This window comes from Diabrotica virgifera, chromosome 7 (genome assembly GCF_917563875.1).
Source record: "Diabrotica virgifera virgifera chromosome 7, PGI_DIABVI_V3a".
NCBI classification, from domain to species: domain Eukaryota; kingdom Metazoa; phylum Arthropoda; class Insecta; order Coleoptera; family Chrysomelidae; genus Diabrotica; species Diabrotica virgifera.
This window is the reverse complement of record NC_065449.1, coordinates 168,947,322-168,966,186: the sequence shown is the minus strand read 5'-3', so window position 1 is coordinate 168,966,186 and position 18,865 is coordinate 168,947,322. Positions and strand designations below refer to the sequence as shown.

Here is an 18,865-nt window from a genome sequence, read left to right as displayed (position 1 = left end):
AATAAGCTATAATAATATATTCATTAGTGCACCGTAAACAAAAGCAAAATTCTACTCATATGCTGTGACGTCATAGACTGTTTGTCTACTGTATAGGACTGATAATAATTATATTAATTTGAGCAAAGTTATAATGAATGAATATTATTGAAAATTATATAGAAAATTTTTAAAATTTTTTTATCAAAATATGATATTTTAATAGAGTAGCAGCTGTAGAATTGGAAGAAATGCCAATAGGGAATGGTCGGTTGCATATGTTTCAGGGAACCAACGAATATAATGAGAAAATACCAATCTATAGATCTGTAATGTGAATTATTGGAGGTATTAAAGGAAATGATATTAAAAGAGGGAAGTGGAATTGAAAAAATGTATGTACATATCTTAATCAAGAAATCTTCTCTAAAAATATTTTGTTATGACTGAATGTAAAAAGTTTGTCCCATATAGAACTATTGAAAATCTAAATTTAGAAAAATTGTTAAAAAAGGTGATAAGGTAAGTTGCCTATTTTCAGTGGACAAATAAATGAAATATAATTACTGTTTTGAAATTAAATTGTGTGAATTGTTAAATGGATAAAGACTGATATTAAATTAGGAAAACTGCGCTGAAAGAAATGTACATGTTTTGATCAAAGAAGAAAATTAATTTTGATTGTAAGCTCTAAATGTAAAAAGAATATGTCACATATTAAACTATTGAAATTCTAGATTGAATATTGTATTGACCAAAGTTGATATAAAGTAAATTTATTAAATGTTGATAGCTGAGATTTATTTTTTAATTTTAATCTAAATGAAAAACAGAGTGAATCAATTAGAATGTTGGAAATTCAACAAAATTTTTGGTTATTGTCTATATTAGAATGTCATATCCGAAAAGATCAAGGGTTCCATGGTGTGATTTTGATATAATGAGAAAATGATTTTGTTAAGTGAAAATAATTAAAGAATGAGATGGAAGAGATAGAGTCTTGACAGGAGCACAGAGTGAAAGAAACTGGAAGATACTAAAAGAATATTTGATTACCCAGTAAGCACAAGTACGTACATAAGACATACTAAGTACGTACTGATGGGACATAAAGTACGTACAATGTACGTACTTTGCTGTACGAAGTACGTACTTAATACGTACATAAGACGTACATTTTCCAAATTATGGTACGTACCTAGTACGTACTGAAGGTACGTACCTAATACGTACTGACGGTACGTACCTAGTACGTACTGACGGTACGTACCTAGTACGTACCTAGTAGATACATATTGAAGGTATGTACGTAGTACATACTATACAGTGATGAGCGCACTAATAACCGACAAAATAACGCAAAAGATGGAAAACATAGTAAGTTGTGAGATAAAAAGAGATTAACCTAGTGAAGGTGTTAAATTTAGCGATAGTAACTTGTAGATTGACATTATATTGATTGTTTCCCACCTTTAGACGTATCGGACGATTTTGAGAAATGCCACTGTCACAGTGACAGTTTTAGTTGACATACTCCTCTGATACGTCTAAAGGTGGGAAACAATCAATATAATATCAATTTATATGTTACTATCGCTAATTTTAACAACTCTACTAGTTTTATTTCTTTTTATCTCACAATTTAATATGTTTTCCATCTTTTGTGCTATGTTGCCGGTTATTAGCGCGCTCATCACTGTATATACATAATATTATGTACATACTATACACACTTATGATGATTTATGTAAATAAAAGTAAATATAGGTGAATATATCTTTATTATTTAAAAAATAAATAAATTCAATTTTTATTCTGATTCCTTTTCCTTGAAAGTTTTTAAGCGATCCCCGGCTCTCCTCAACCATCGTCCAATTTCTTGCTCCGCCACCTTCTTATCACTACATTTTTCACTTTTTATTGCAGCTTCTATAAAGAAAGAATATCAAATTATAAAACTGGATACTTTTGATAAAGAATATTTTATCACAACCATCATCAACTGAAGCATTAATTAACCCATGGAAATACACCCATATAAATAAATAATACTGCTAAATGTATGTCTGCCTTGTGTGTCTCCGAAAATCAATTCATTTTTGCAACTGCTCTAAATATTTAGAAATTTAGAAGTGGGTTGTTTTTTACAATAATTTAAAAAAATTTGTTTTAAGACTGATGTCCCTCTAGTACGATTAAATGCTTTATTTTAAGCCCAATAAATTATAGTTCACTGTATAGTACATATCTTTGTTACATAATGCATTTAATTACAGTCAAATGTAGTTTAAATACAGTCAAATTTATGCAGTGCGCAAATGAAAATTCTTCGTGTCAGGAAAACAAATCCTATTAGTGTAAACCCCTTCAATGTCACATTTACTGCAAGACATGCAACCAGAATGACCTTTAGTACATGTAATGTATGCTTTAGCAGGAGCATCACAAATAAAACCTTTAATTTTAATAAAATAAGTTCTACTTTCATATTTCACACCATTATTAATTATTTCTATGGCATCTTCTACAAATTTTTCTAAAAATAAATTAGAATCTTTGGGTTTCTCATAACCGTGATATATACCAACTATATCAACTGGCCCCTGTTTCGGATATAAACTGCATAAAATTGGATACACTTGACTGGATGAACTTTTTGAAAGTGGAAGACCATCTATATTAATTAAAATTTCTACAGTATCAAGACACTCTTCTCCAGAATACTGAGACAGTAGTTTTTGCAAACAATTTCTCAATCCAAAATGAATATAGTGACCTGAGTTTATTGGTTGTAGAATAGTTTTCCTTGGAGTGTGTAACAGAGTTCTAGCATCTCGGGGTAATTCAGGATGATATGGTTTTAAAATATTTAACAGGTCATTAATAGCCACATGTGTAATATTATGTTTACAGCACCATTCTGATAAGCTACTGGTAAGACTTTTATGTAGTATCCTCCGTAGTATCACTAATACATTTTTCATCTTCTAATAATATATTCTCATATTCAAAACAGAGTGTGTCTGAAAGAGAGTGTGGTAATGGATGATGTTCTAAATTTTCAAAAACATCCATTGAATTATCATTAGTGTCGGTCATATCCATAGTTTTATTATCTAAATAAACTAGTATTTCACTTTTCACTGAAATATTAAAACTAGATATTTTTTGCACATTCATGTGCTTAAATCGTTTCAATTGCTTTGTAGCATTTTTGTAATGTTTACTATTTGATGACATGTCTAAAATTTAAAATAGATACCTACCTAAATGATGAATTAATTGTTAAAATTACCTTTTTATTCACCAATATGAAAAAAAATTCATTTGAGGTACAAAAACAAGCAAAACTTATGACTCTTAAAGTTTGCCAAATGGTTTTGTTTTAAATATACTTATTTTTTATTTAATTTTATTTATCTAACTTCCTCGCCCACAAAATACATTTTTAAGTATGACTCTAAGTTAAAAAACACTCACCTCAATAAGATAACAGGAAACCACACTAAGCTCCAACACCAAAAATAAGTAAAAAAAAATCTAAATGAAACTGTCTTGCAATGAATTATCACATCAAAACTGTACTCGAGCTGGAAGGAAAGTTCCTAACCAAATAAATTAGGTTAGGTTAACATAACCTGACATAATAAATATGCCTTAGCTCTTCTTTGTCATGGTACATACTTGGACGTAATAGTACGTACTTAGTACGTACTCTTCTGTACGTACTGGTATGTACCCCAGTGTACGTACTTAAAACGTACATTTTACATCATGTACGTACAGTACCAAAATTGTACGTACTCAAAACGTACTGTGCTGTTTGGGTAGGTATAATGTTTGGGTTTTTTGTTTATTTTGGGTTTGTAGTGGTATGTATAGGAAAGAAGGTCAATGTGAAGGTGAATAAAAATATAGAATTATGGAAATAATTGTCTATGAATGGGGGTGAAATCACGGTTAAGAGAAAGTTGACGGTTAACACAGTTTGGACTTGTCCTTGCGTCCCTGACGATCTCTAAATCCTCATATAGGTCTAAACGAAGGGTATTCTTATCTTGGATGTTATGAATCAAAGTCACACCATCTGGGATGTTAAGGTGGTGTTTGTTGACTTTGAGATGGTGAGAGAAAGCTGATGTATTGTCACGTTTAGTGTGCTCTGCTGCTCTAGTAGACAGTGATCTATAGGTTCTTCCTACATAAGAGGCATCACAATCGGAACAAGGTAATCTGTAAACACCACTACGATTCATAAAGTTGATTGGATCTTTAGTATTAGATAATGTTTTGTTGAGAGTGTTATTGACTTTAAATGATATGTGGACGTTGTCCGAAGAACAGAGAATGTGTTTGATCTTCTCAGATATGACAGAATTATGAAAAGGTAGGGACCTATAGATTGGTGTGGTGACTGGGTTTGAATTGTAAGCTAGTTGCTGAAGACGATTGGATTCTCTTTTCCGGATGAGCTTGTCGATTATATTAGGGTTGTAATCATTGTTGACTGCTATTTGTTTGATTATATTAAGTTCCTTGTTAAATTCAGCTGTAGATAGAGGTAGTGTATGTAGTCTATGGATGAAACTCCTAAAAGCAGAATATTTATGAGACAGTGGGTGGTTGGATGAAGAATGGATAACATGATCAGTTTGAGTAGGCTTGTGGTAAATACCAAAGTTGAACTGGTTGTTGAGTCTGGTAATGGAAAGGTCTAAAAAATTAATGGCATTAGATGATTCTAGTTCCATAGTAAATTTGATATTGGGATGGATTTGATTGATTTTGAATAAAAGGTGATTAGCTGAGTCTTGCTGACCATCCACAAAAACGAGACAATCATCTACGTAACGGAACCAATGTAGAACTTCAGGATTTTTCATGATATAATTGGATTCTAAATGATCCATAAAAACATCAGCTAGAAAGGGGGATAAGCAACTACCCATTGCTAAACCATCTGGTTGTTTATAGAAATTATTGTTAAAAATAAAGAAATCTTGTGATAGACAAATTTGTAGAATATCTATTATCGAAGAAATGATATGGGGTTGAATAACCTTATTGATTAGGAGAGTTTTTACCAGACTAATTGTTTCATTTTTGGGTACTGAAGTACCCAAACTGAAGTACCCAAATTGTTTCATGGAACTAGAATCATCTAATGCCATTAATTTTTTAGACCTTTCCATTACCAGACTCAACAACCAGTTCAACTTTGGTATTTACCACAAGCCTACTCAAACTGATCATGTTATCCATTCTTCATCCAACCACCCACTGTCTCATAAATATTCTGCTTTTAGGAGTTTCATCCATAGACTACATACACTACCTCTATCTAGAGCTGAATTTAACAAGGAACTTAATATAATCAAACAAATAGCAGTCAACAATGATTACAACCCTAATATAATCGACAAGCTCATCCGGAAAAGAGAATCCAATCGTCTTCAGCAACTAGCTTACAATTCAATCCCAGTCACCACACCAATCTATAGGTCCCTACCTTTTCATAATTCTGTCATATCTGAGAAGATCAAACACATTCTCTGTTCTTCGGACAACGTCCACATATCATTTAAAGTCAATAACACTCTCAACAAAACATTATCTAATACTAAAGATCCAATCAACTTTATGAATCGTAGTGGTATTTACAGATTATCTTGTTCCGATTGTGATGCCCCTTATGTAGGAAGAACCTATAGATCACTGTCTACTAGAGCAGCAGAGCACACTACCCTAATAGCACAAGGACGTCCAATGGACGTCCATTGGACGTCCTTCACGGACTTTAGGGACGTCCTTTGGACGTCCGTTTTCGTCCGAGGAACGTCCTTTATACGTCCTATTTTGGTCCAAATGTCGCGCTACCGAACGTCCATTGGACGTCCATCTAAGGTCCGAGGGGACGTATATTGGAACTTAATCGGACGCAAATTGGACCTTAATCGGACGTCCTAGGGGACGTAAATTGGACCTTAATCGGACGTAAATTGGACCTTAATCGGACATAAATTGGACCTTAATCGGACGTCCTAGGGGACGTAAATTGGACCTTAATCGGACGTAAATTGGACCTTAATCGGACCTAAATTGGACCTTAATCGGACATAAATTGGACCTTAATAGGACGTAAATTTGACCTTAATCGGACGTAAATTGGACCTTAATAGGACGTAAATTAGACCTTAATCGGACGTAAATTGGACCTTAATCGGACGTAAATTGGACTTTAATCGGACGTAAATGGGACCTTAAGCGGACGTAAATTGTACCTTAATCGGACGTAAATTGGACCTTAATCGGACGTCCTAGGGGACGTGAATTGGACCTTAATCGGACGTCCTAGGGGACGTGAATTGGACCTTAACAGGACGTCCAATTTTGGTCCAAAGGCCAAGTTGTTAAACGTCCAATGGAGGTCCACCTAACGTCGGAGGGGACGTTCGGTGGACGTCATTTGGGCATTCATAGGATGTCCCAGTTTGGTCCAATGTCTTGCTGCTGAACATCCATCTAACGTCCTGGAAGGTCATTCGGTGGACGTCTAGCGACGATATTTAGACCTGTGGAGAATGTATTGTGGGAAATAAAAAATATATTTTTTAAGGAACTTATATTTCATCTTATATCAAATTACAATTATTGGATATTACAGTATTTACATTAAATTACAATACACTTCTCCAAGAAATTAACGCACCACCTTAAATATGGGGTATATTTGATGTCTCGTATTTCCTAAACCTGTTGTCCCATCTAAGTGATGTTTTTATAATATTATAGCCTAGGCTATAGGTTACCTCCTTAAGCTTGTCATGCTGTAATATATGTATATTATATCATATCGCTCTCTATAGTAATGTGATATAATATATATTACAGTATAGCTCCCTGTGCATGACAAGCATAAGGAGGTAACATATTCTAGGGCCTAGGCTAGAATATTATAAAAAAAATCACCTAGATGCAACAACAGGTTTAGGAAATTCGAGACATCAAAAATGCCCAATTTTTAAGGTGGTGCGTAATGGGCTGTATATACAGGGTGTAACAAAAATACAGGTCATAAATTAAATCACATTATTCTGGGACCAAAAATAGTTCAAATGAACCTAACTTACCTTGTACAAATATGCACATAAAAAGTTACAGCCCTTTGAAATTACAAAATAAAAATGGATTTTTTCGATTATATCGAAAACTATTAGCGATTTTTTATTGAAAATGGACATGTGACATGTGGCATTATTATGGCAGGAATATCTTAAAGAAAAATTATGGTGAAATTTGTGCACCCCATAAAAATTTTATGGGGGTTTTGATCCCTTAAATCCTCCCAAACTTTTGTGTATGTTCCAATTCAATTTTATTATTGTGGTACCATTAGTTAAATTCAATATTTTTGTTTCTTAGTATTTTTCAGATAAGGCAGTTTTTATCGAGTTGCGACTTCTTTTTTAATATGTCCACGTAAAAATTTTATGGGGGTTTTGTTCCTTTAAACCCCCCAAATGTTGTATGTTCCAATTAAACTATTACTGAGGTACCATTAGTTAAACAGAGTGTTTTCAAAACTTTTTTGCCTCTTTGTATTTTTTCGATAAGGCACGTTTTATCGAGTCTGGCTTCTTTTTTAATATGGTTCAAAATATACCTAAAAATGTAAAGCATAAATAAGTTTGCATATTATTACCAAGTCTCCATAATCGTACTTAACCATATACAAATATGTGGTGGATTTGACAAATATTCACAATATTTCGATAAAAATTGACTTTTCGAAAAAGCAATAAGAGGCAAAAAAGTTTTTAAAACGTTGTTTAAATGGTAGGTACTACAATAATAATTAAATTGAAACGTGCACAAAAGCACATTGTTTTCGATACATTGGAAAAAATCACTTTTCATTTTGTAACTTCAAATGAGTGATAAAGGCACAGAGACTTAGATCACGAGGTCACATTGAAAGGATGCCAAAAACGAGGACTCCGAAAAGGGTACTAAACTACACTATAGCTTCAAGAAAGAGAAGAGGAAGACCGGAAAATAGATGGAAGCAAGAGGTCGAAAAAGATTTGGAAAGAATGGTGTTACAGGGTCAGAAAAGAAAAATGAATAAGAGGAAGGAATGGAGAAAAATCACATATCAAGCCAGAGAAGATCTCAGTACATAAAGAAACGTGAAAATGAAGAAAAAACAAACTTTTCAAGCCATGGGCCTCTAAGGCCCTTGGTGCTATTAATATATAACTTCAAAGGGCTGTAACTTTTCTTTTGTGCACATTTGTACTAAGGTAAGTTAGGTCCAATCAAACTATTTTTGGTCCCAGGATATGTGATTAAATTTATGACCTGTATTTTTGTTACACCCTGTATATATATAAAGGTTATATTTGGTTCTTGGGACATCAAAGTATATTTTTTAGACATTCCCTGGATATAGTCACTGATGTGACATACCTCCGATTTGTTTTTTCATGAGTTTTGTAAGAGAGACTAAAAACTTTTTTATGGTTACCTCCTGTTTTCATATATTTTTTGACATGTTTTGTAGTAAATTCAACTATCTATTTACTACAAGACATGTCAAAATTTACATGTGAAAGCAGGAGATGATCCTAAAAATGGTTTTTCGTCTCCTACAAAATTCATGAAAAATCAGATAGGAGAATTTGTACATTACAATTCTCTGATGTTTGGGAAAAAGGGCTTAAGTCAGAAATGCACATCGATAATGTTTTGATGATTTCTGGACCAGAAAAATCGGCTCTTTTTATTGGTACATACAGTTTACGTCTACAACAGTTTTTTGCTGGTCCAGAAATCATCAAAACATTAGCAATGTGCAATTCTGACTTACGCCCTTTTTGCCAAACATAAAAAAAGCAATCTGGTCATAACTGACCAATGAGCAATTTTAATTTAACCTAAATTACTAATGTTTCTTAAAATGAAGAGCTTACCCGATAGCGTCTCTTATCTAATCTAACAAGATCATGCACTATTCTAACATACACAGCCACATCACGCACTATGCTCTGCTTTTCACTATCACCTATCACTCAAACTAGTTCAAAAGGCTTTGTCCTCTTCAATCTTCTAGTTTGCCCAGTAGTATCGAGGAGGATTTCCTCAATATTCTTGTACTTATTTAAGTTGTTTGTCGGGATTCCTGCTATCTTCTTGATGATAATATCCAGGTTCCATTCCTAGGTATTAATATTTGTTTATAAAGTAATAACTTATTATGCATGGACAATGTTGTTTCTTCCAATTAGCCAATACACTTTTTATATCTTTATTTTGGTTATATCTGGTTTTTTGTAGACCACTTTCAGCTGATTCTAAAAAAAATTAAAATGAACGGTAATTTTTCTATTCTTTACAATTAAAAATCAAAATATTTACAGGTAATACATGCATAAATGATTCGTTTCATAAAGAAAATTGAAAACGGATTTTATAATACTTACATAATTGTTTAAGAGATCCAGCCATAGCCAAAACTAGCATACTAAACAGTACAGTTGAGTATAGCAAAAAAAGCCACTAATTTCCATTTTTCACCCCCTTATCGATGCATTTTTTTCCAATCAAAATTTTTACTAAATTTTTAGGTTATCTTATGATGAAAATGAAATAATTGATGACTTGATGACCAATGACCACGCGACGCTACATAGATACTCGCGCGGCAAATTTGAAAATGAACGCAAATTGAATAGTAAATGGCCTCTCTTTAGAGTATGGAAAATTTTACCCCTCCAGGAGGACATTGTACTCTTTTCATAGAATATCTTGTGGTAACTTTCCAGCCATAATTTAATCAGATGTTCACGGAATAGAACTTTGATAGTAGAATTCCTGGAATGTTTTGTTGTTAGGGGAAACTTTTATTTTATTTATTCTTGAATATTTCCTGTTGTTAAACATTGTAACCAATAATTTACAAATAAGATTTTCATTACATTACATGAAATCAAAACATGTTTTGGATATTAAACTATATAGTTTTATAATTGTAATAATTTAATATACAATTTTGAATTAAGATTTAATCTTTCGATCTAATCGATTTAAACTACAGTAAAACTTGTGTTACCGGCCCCCTGCCAACACCGGCCACCTGTACTAACGGCCAGTTTAAAAATTCCCCACACTAATTACAGTAAAACCTGTCAGTAACGGCCGCTAAAAATGAAAAAGCTATTGGCCGATATAGAAAGGTGACCGGTATTGCCAGTTTTTGTAGTCTAGATATAATTGGTTTGGGGAATTTTTAAACTGGCCGTTAGTACAGGTGGCCAGTAACACAGGTTGTACTGTATATCTAGGCTACAAAAACTGGCAATAACGACCACTTTTCTATATCGGCCAATAGTTCTTTCATTTTAGTGGCCGTTAGTGACAGGTTTGACTGTATTTCATTAACGTAAAGTTAACGCAAGTTAATATTTTATTGAATTATTTTGCTATTTGATCTCGTAATTGGTATAATGTGTCCAATATAAGCGTTCATAAAACGTCCGTATTTCGTCCAGTATGGACGTCCAAAGTCGGACGTCCAAAGGACGTCCATATTTATTCCGTCCGAAGGACGTCCATATTTATTCCTTCCGAAGGACGTCCAACATGGGACGTCCGTTTATAGTCCATGGACGTTAGGACCAAAAATGGACCTATTTTGGACGTCCAAATGACGTCGTGTGCTATTAGGGAATTGTCCGTATTTCGTCCAGTATATATACGTCCATATTTGTTCCATCCGAAGGACGTCCAACGTCGGACGTCCATTTTTATTCCGTCCGAAGAATGTCCAACGTCGGACGTCCAAAGGACGTCCATATTTATTCCTTCCGAAGGACGTCCAACGTCGGACGTCCATATTTATTCCTTCCGAAGGACGTCCAACGTTGGACGTCCAAAGGACGTCCATTTTTATTCCGTCCGAAGGACGTCCAACGTCGGACGTCCATATTTATTCCTTCCGAAGGACGTCCCACGTCGGACGTCCAAAGGACGTCCATTTTTATTCCGTCCGAAGGACGTCCAACGTCGGACGTCCAAAGGACGTCCATATTTATTCCTTCCGAAGGACGTCCAACGTCGGACGTCCAAAGGACGTCCATTTTTATTCCGTCCGAAGGACGTCCAACGTCGGACGTCCAAAGGACGTCCATATTTATTCCTTCCGAAGGACGTCCAACATGGGACGTCCAAAGGACGTCCATTTATAGTCCATGGACGTTAGGACCAAAAATGGACCTATTTTGGACGTCCATTGGACGTCGTGTGCTATTAGGGTAAACGTGACAATACATCAGCTTTCTCTCACCATCTCAAAGTCAACAAACACCACCTTAACATCCCAGATGGTGTGACTTTGATTCATAACATCCAAGATAAGAATACCCTTCGTTTAGACCTATAGGAGGATTTAGAGATTGTCAGGGACGCAAGGACAAGTCCAAACTGTGTTAACCGTCAACTTTCTCTTAACCGTGATTTCACCCCCATTCATAGACAATTATTTCCATAATTCTATATTTTTATTCACCTTCACATTGACCTTCTTTCCTATACATACCACTACAAACCCAAAATAAACAAAAAACCCAAACATTATACCTAATCAAATATTCTTTTAGTATCTTCCAGTTTCTTTCACTCTGTGCTCCTGTCAAGACTCTATCTCTTCCATCTCATTCTTTAATTATTTTCACTTAACAAAATCATTTTCTCATTATATCAAAATCACACCATGGAACCCTTGATCTTTTCGGATATGACATTCTAATATAGACAATAACCAAAAATTTTGTTGAATTTCCAACATTCTAATTGATTCACTCTATTTTTCATTTAGATTAAAATTAAAAAATAAATCTCAGCTATCAACATTTAATAAATTTACTTTATATCAACTTTGGTCAATACAATATTCAATCTAGAATTTCAATAGTTTAATATGTGACATATTCTTTTTACATTTAGAGCTTACAATCAAAATTAATTTTCTTCTTTGATCAAAACATGTACATTTCTTTCAGCGCAGTTTTCCTAATTTAATATCAGTCTTTATCCATTTAACAATTCACACAATTTAATTTCAAAACAGTAATTATATTTCATTTATTTGTCCACTGAACATAGGCAACTTACCTTATCACCTTTTTTAACAATTTTTCTAAATTTAGATTTTCAATAGTTCTATATGGGACAAACTTTTTACATTCAGTCATAACAAAATATTTTTAGAGAAGATTTCTTGATTAAGATATGTACATACATTTTTTCAATTCCACTTCCCTCTTTTAATATCATTTCCTTTAATACCTCCAATAATTCACATTACAGATCTATAGATTGGTATTTTCTCATTATATTCGTTGGTTCCCTGAAACATATGCAACCGACCATTCCCTATTGGCATTTCTTCCAATTCTACAGCTGCTACTCTATTAAAATATCATATTTTGATAAAAAAATTTTAAAAATTTTCTATATAATTTTCAATAATATTCATTCATTATAACTTTGCTCAAATTAATATAATTATTATCAGTCCTATACAGTAGACAAACAGTCTATGACGTCACAGCATATGAGTAGAATTTTGCTTTTGTTTACGGTGCACTAATGAATATATTATTATAGCTTATTAACCTTTATTTACAATTTAGAATTCATATCAAACAAATTTAATAGTTGCATATTCACAATTGAATAATTAAGTTAAATATTAATGCACATTGTCAAAAATTTTTCGGTTGACATTTGAGAAATCCACCTATCTTCTTTGACATCTTGTCATGAATTTTCAGGCACCAATCTGTCTAATCAGTTGGTTGTTAACCTCTCACCTGATCACAACCTTGTGCTAATTCCGAGCAAGGATGACATACATCCACATGTGATACATTTTTAATCTTAAGACATCGACTTATTGTCGATTACTATACAGCTCATAATGTAGCAATAATGTTATTTTGAGGTTTTACACCTATTCAAGTGGCTAGTTTCAATTACTTGTACACTGGACGTAAGTAACCACATTTTCTTTTTTTAACTGTCAAAATTTCACCCTTTTGCATTTCAATCTAAGTGGTTCACTTATTTCCAGGTTTACACTGAGGATGGTCAGTTTGACCGAAAACGTTTTGTACAACCACTCCCTTGTGGATGAATTTAAAAAAAAATTTTTTAATAAATTTATAATATACCTATATACAACAGAAGTGTTTACTTCATTCTACGTTGTGTTAATTAACAATTGAATTGTTGCTAAAATATTCGTTTAAATTTCTCCGGCTTCTGGAATTACAGTCTATACCAAGAGAGCTTTGATGTCACTAAGTTATTTAATTATTGATTAATAATTACTTACTTAAAACTTTATTTGAAAATTAGAGTTTTTGTAGGGAAAACCCGCATTTTCCGATGAAAATTTTCGTCAGAGCACATCGCGAAAAACATTTCTCTATGTAGAATTAAATTAGGGTGAATTTGTATTTAAGTGTTTTTGGTGTAAAGTTAAAATCTTCGGAGTTATAGACCAATAATTGAAAAAAACACGATTTGGTAGCGCCATTTTGTTAATAAAAAAAGTAGCACACTATCTGCGGACTTTGCATACCTATATTATTAATATATAGGATCATAATATCCGATTCCAGCAATAAAATTGCTGGTAAATAACTTTTCTTTGTACTTTACTAATTAGACCAGCGTGTTATAACTATTTTTCTTTTCAAAATTTAAAGATTATGCAAAAAAACGAAAAATTTATATTTTGTCTATAAAATATTAAATAAGCATCTCATCAATATAATCTTTATAAGTTTGATCAATGTATTATGATTATTTTGGTTATTAGTGCGATCGTAAATTGTTAATTTACAATTGAATTGTTGCTAAAATATTCGTTTAATTTTCTCCGGCTTCTGGAATTACAGTCTATACCAAGAGAGCTTTGATGTCACTAAGTTATTTAATTATTGATTAATAATTACTTACTTAAAACTTTATTTGAAAATTAGAGTTTTTGTAGGGAAAACCCGCATTTTCTCTATGCAGAATTTAATTCTCTATGCAGAAAAACATATCTCTATGCAGAATTTAATTGCGGTGAATTTTTATTTGAGTATTTTTGTTGTAAAGTTAAAATCTTCGGAGTTATATAGCAATAATTGAAAAAAATACGATTTGTCGGCGCTATTTTGTTTATAAAAAAAGTAGCACACTATCTGCGGACTTTGCATACCTATATTATTAATATATAGGATCTTATAATTCGATTCCAGCAATAAAATTTCTGGTAAATAACTTTTCCATGAATTTTGCTAATTAGCCCAGAGTAACCGGTATTTAAGCGTCAACACCCTTCCAGTAGGGATCTACAGATTCATATTAGAATTTTATACTGACGCGTTAGCCTTTTTATTTTTCGTTGACCTGGCTGGGGATGGAACTCGCATTCATCAAGGCGAAGCTATGTGAGCCAACCGCTCGTCTCACTGAGCTATCCGATGGATTCATTTTTATATTACGTGATATTTCTGTTCTGTACATAAATTTTTTGCTCATTGCTTGATACAGTTGTAATAATCTCCTTCTCAGAGACACCTTTCAGTGCGTCACAAGTGACAGAGAAAAAGGTAGTTCCGTGATACATACAAATTTATATTATTTATTCCAATTATTAATAGATGGCGCTTTAATCGGAAAAAAAGATTTAGGCATTTACCCATTATTTACCTATTACTATTACATATCTATACGACTACTTATAATTCAAAGTTCTTCTCAGTTTTTCAGTGTGTCATTAATGATGTAATATATGATTTTAAGAATTAAGATAATCATAGCATGACATTTTAGTTAAATCTGACAGTTGTCAGAATCGTAATTTGGTATAAAAACAAATCAATTGTGTTTATTTCATTTATTAAAAGGAACGTTCTTTGATTTGTATAGTCTTATAAATTGTACAGACTATAGTCGTATATATAATACATAACTTTTTTTTTTCGATTATAACGCCATCTATCAACAACTAGAATAAATGTTTTACATAATGACTTTAATCACGGACGTACATTTTTTTTTCTGTCTTCTAGAGGTCCTGTTTTATTCTATTAGTACTCCTAAGTAAAAAAAAGGCTATAACTTCTTCTTTTTTTGTTACCTTCAATTTCTATACTAAGTTATTCTCTTGTTTCTCCTATCTGCATAACATTTGTTTTGTTGATATTTATATCAATTCCGTTTTCCTTAATAGGGCAGTCAATGAGGGTATTTGACTCCGAATTCCATCCTACTACATCGACTTACTTGATATTTTCACAGTAAGTAGTAAATAGCGCAAGAAACAAAGTCTACCTTACGCCAATGTGCGCTTTTATCTTGGGGGTGGTTCCCACCCCTTCTCGGTGGTGAAAAATGTTTTGGTTAATATAGCCACGGAAGAGGTTAGAGAATCTAATTTTAAGCAAAAACTGTTCTCTAATTATTTTTTGAGAACTCGATATTTTTGAGATATTAGTGGTTGAAAGTTATCCATTTTCATTGAAAAATGACACCTTTTCGGACGGATTTTTGCGAATACCTTAAAAACTATGCATCTAACAAAAAAACTATATAAAATATTTCTTTAGGTTATAAAAAAACAAAGAGATTCGTTCCTTCATAAATCTTCTAGTTAAAATACAAAGAGTGATATGGTAGGTAAGAAGAATTTATTTGTGAAGTTATACTTTTTTACGGGCGATATGAGGGTGAATTTTTATATGTTAAAACCTACGATCCAGGCGCATGCGCATTATAACTTTGTTCTGATTGGATGTTCAAATGACATGTCAAAAATGATTCAATATGTCGGCTATGGCAAAGCTGTGGTTTGATTATTTATGGTTGTTGCGTTTTGAAATTTGTGTGAAAAGAAACAACAAACAAAAGTTAGTTAATAGTTATATTGCCTTTTTAAATAGTTTTCATATATATTTTTGGACTTTTGGACTATTTTGGACAAGTACTCATTCTAATTTGGCAAGTAGTTTTTTTATAATCATATTGTAATTATACATTTGGATTAGGTTGGAATAAATTTATTTTCTCAAAAATGGGGATTTTAGAGAAAAATCCGAAATTAGGTCCGATTTTTATTTTTAAATTATGATTTTTTGGCGTAGATTTATTTATCTAGTAGGTATGTAATGCTTTGATTTACATGCTTAATTTGATTACCACCAAAGGTTCTACCAATCTTCATCTAATATATTGTTTTCTTACTGTTTTGTTATATTTTAATATTTTATACCACAAAAATCAAACTACATAATTTGATTTAAATTCAGAATAACTGTCAAACAGTAAAACGTTCAGTTGCCCTATTTTTCCACATGACAAATAATGAGTATTTGGATGAGTGAGTCTAGGCTTCGATTACGAATCAAAGCGTTTCCAAATTCGCGGGTTCGATTCCCGATGCAAGTTTTTATTTTTTTTTTATTTTTTTATGCATTTTATGATTGCAAGTATATTTATTATATAATTATTTTTTCAGAAAATGCGTATTTAAAATTTTTGCCAACAATTATTATCGTTCAGGAATCATCTTTTCTTTGTGGCATTTTTCAATGTGTTTGTGTGCGTTTTATTCTTTTATTTTTTAAATTTTTGGTATTGTCTTAATAAAAATTTTTGGAAAGTAGTAAGTAATAAAATTAGTTTAATATTTAAATAAAATATAAATAAACTGTTTAAAGTACATTATATCAATTTCGTTAAAATCACATAATATGTAATAGAAGTATAACTTTTTACGTGCGTACAAAGTACACACACATTCTTTTTTTTTGCTGCATGCTCAAATCGGTGTATTCAACTTGAAATAACAGAGAAACTGTGGATTTTAGGTGTATAATGATACTAATATAATAACCTTTGTAGTGCTTGAAAATGAGGAACACTAAATGTCGATTACCTTCAAACTAAACGAGATATTCTGCAAAAATTTGATGACAAATGTATTTTAAGAAGAAATGAGAAATATATTTAACCCCTTATCCATCAGAATTTAAATACATCGTTTTTTTCTACAATACTTTTTATTATAATGTTATTTCTGTGTTTAAAAAGTTGGAGTGAATTAAAATGAATGTTTTTTGAAAAAAATAAGATCAAATTATTAAGCGCATTTTTCAAATTATTTTCACCTACCATATCTCTTTTTGTATTATAACTAGAAGATTTATGAAGGCAAGTGTCTCTTTGTTTTTTTTATAACCTACAAAAATGTTTAATATAGTTTTTTCAAGTTAGATGCATGGTTTTCAAGGTATTCGCAAAAAAACCGTTCGAAAAAGTTTTTATTATGTTTCAATGAAAATGGCCAATTTTCAACTACGAATATTTCAAAAAGTATTGAGTATTAAAAAAAAATTATAGAACAGTTTTTGTTCAGAATTAGGTTCTCTAGCGAATTCCGTGGTAATTTTAACCAAAAAATGTTCCACCCCTAAGAAGGGGTGGGAACCACCCCAAGATAAAAGCACACATCGGCATAGGATAGAATTTGAATTAGGAGATAGGTAGAGGCTAGGCCCAAAATTTCAATAAAATCCATGCTGTAGGATAGAATTCGGAGGTAATATCCTATTCTTGCTCCCATTGACCGGGGTATAAGTGCTTTTTCCCATATTTCCAAATTGTTCTGATGTTCTTTTTAACTTTTTGTAATTTCTACTCTTTGTAGATTTCTATACCTTACATTCATTTTTTTACTCCTTGTTGTTCAATTGTTATTAATTTGATCCATACATATAAGAAATTTGGGATGGATAAGTGATCCTCCCTATATTAACCCTCGATTTATTGTAAAAGTATCAGATGTTGAATTATTATTAATTACGGAACTGTTGTTTTTATTGTTTTTCTTTGTATCACATTCGTTGCGTTCGCGGGTACCTGAAATTGTCAAATTGCCAAAAATCGCATGAGCACTTTAAAATATTATAAATAATATCGTTTATAGATAAATATACAACGTATATTTACCTAGTATAATTTAATAATTAGTTATTAATATTAATTAAAAGTAAATATAGCTTGTACCTACATTTATCTATTAACGGTATTATTTATATTAGATGAGGTTAGGAGTTGTCGGCGACAAATTGTCCGGGATATCCGCAAACGCACTTAATTACTAGATTGTCGTCCATTCCTTTTGCTCTTGCATTTTCCATAGTTTCTGGCTTGGTAGGTACCTTATCGAAGATTTTTCTAGGCCAAAAAACATTTTTGCGGCGAACAGTATTGTTCAACCACAAATTAATCCCTTAATTTGTAATCTCACATTAATCTTAACTTCCTAATTCTTTATAGTTTCCATGTGTATAATTGTGAGACATATACAGTGTGTCCACGGATGGGGTGCCCAAGAGGAAGAACTTCTTTATTTTCAATTTTAGCTAAAAATGTCATTCTTGATAAAAAGTTTTGCTTGTTTTAAAACGCCATAAAACGAAATAAAATTCAAGCCTTTCAAAACCTGCTTTGCTTAATTTTGTAGCCAATTTTATGTAAATTCCTTTACATTTTTGCAGTAAGTTAGAAATCGTAACAATAATCTAGTGTTGCTTAGCTACAATGTAGCTTAGTCATTTTTTTCGACAAACATTTTAAATTTTTATTTAAAAAAGGACAGATAAATTCCTTGTTGAACGTTTAACATTGTCGAAAAAAATGACAATTGGCAAATTATTTATGGGAGTTGACATTTACTAAGCTACATTGTAGCTTAGCAACACTAGATTATTGTTACGATTTCGAACTTAGTGCAAAAATTTATAGAAAATTTACATAAAATTGGCTA

At 32.0% G+C, this 18,865-nt stretch overlaps 2 protein-coding genes across 3 annotated transcripts in view; one reads left to right on the top strand and one right to left on the bottom strand.

Moving 5' to 3' along the window:
- The window catches only part of LOC114325462 (TWiK family of potassium channels protein 18), a 962,626-nt gene that overhangs the window by 628,273 nt on the left and 315,488 nt on the right, over window positions 1-18,865 (top strand). The gene's annotated exons all lie outside the window — the stretch shown is intronic.
- Window positions 1,744-3,807, bottom strand: LOC126888332 (uncharacterized). 2 transcript variants are annotated; one of them, XR_007699516.1, is made up of 2 exons: window positions 3,460-3,807; window positions 1,744-1,908 (listed from the first exon to the last, which is right to left on the bottom strand). XR_007699516.1 is itself a non-coding variant. In XM_050656489.1 (2 exons), the coding sequence occupies exons 1-2, from the start codon at window positions 2,961-2,963 to the stop codon at window positions 1,790-1,792; spliced, it is 606 nt and encodes a 201-aa protein (XP_050512446.1). In that variant the 5' UTR covers window positions 2,964-3,436; the 3' UTR covers window positions 1,744-1,789. The 2 variants fall into 2 exon arrangements, 1 of the variants encoding a protein (XP_050512446.1); XM_050656489.1 differs by lacking the exon at window positions 3,460-3,807 and adding an exon at window positions 2,477-3,436.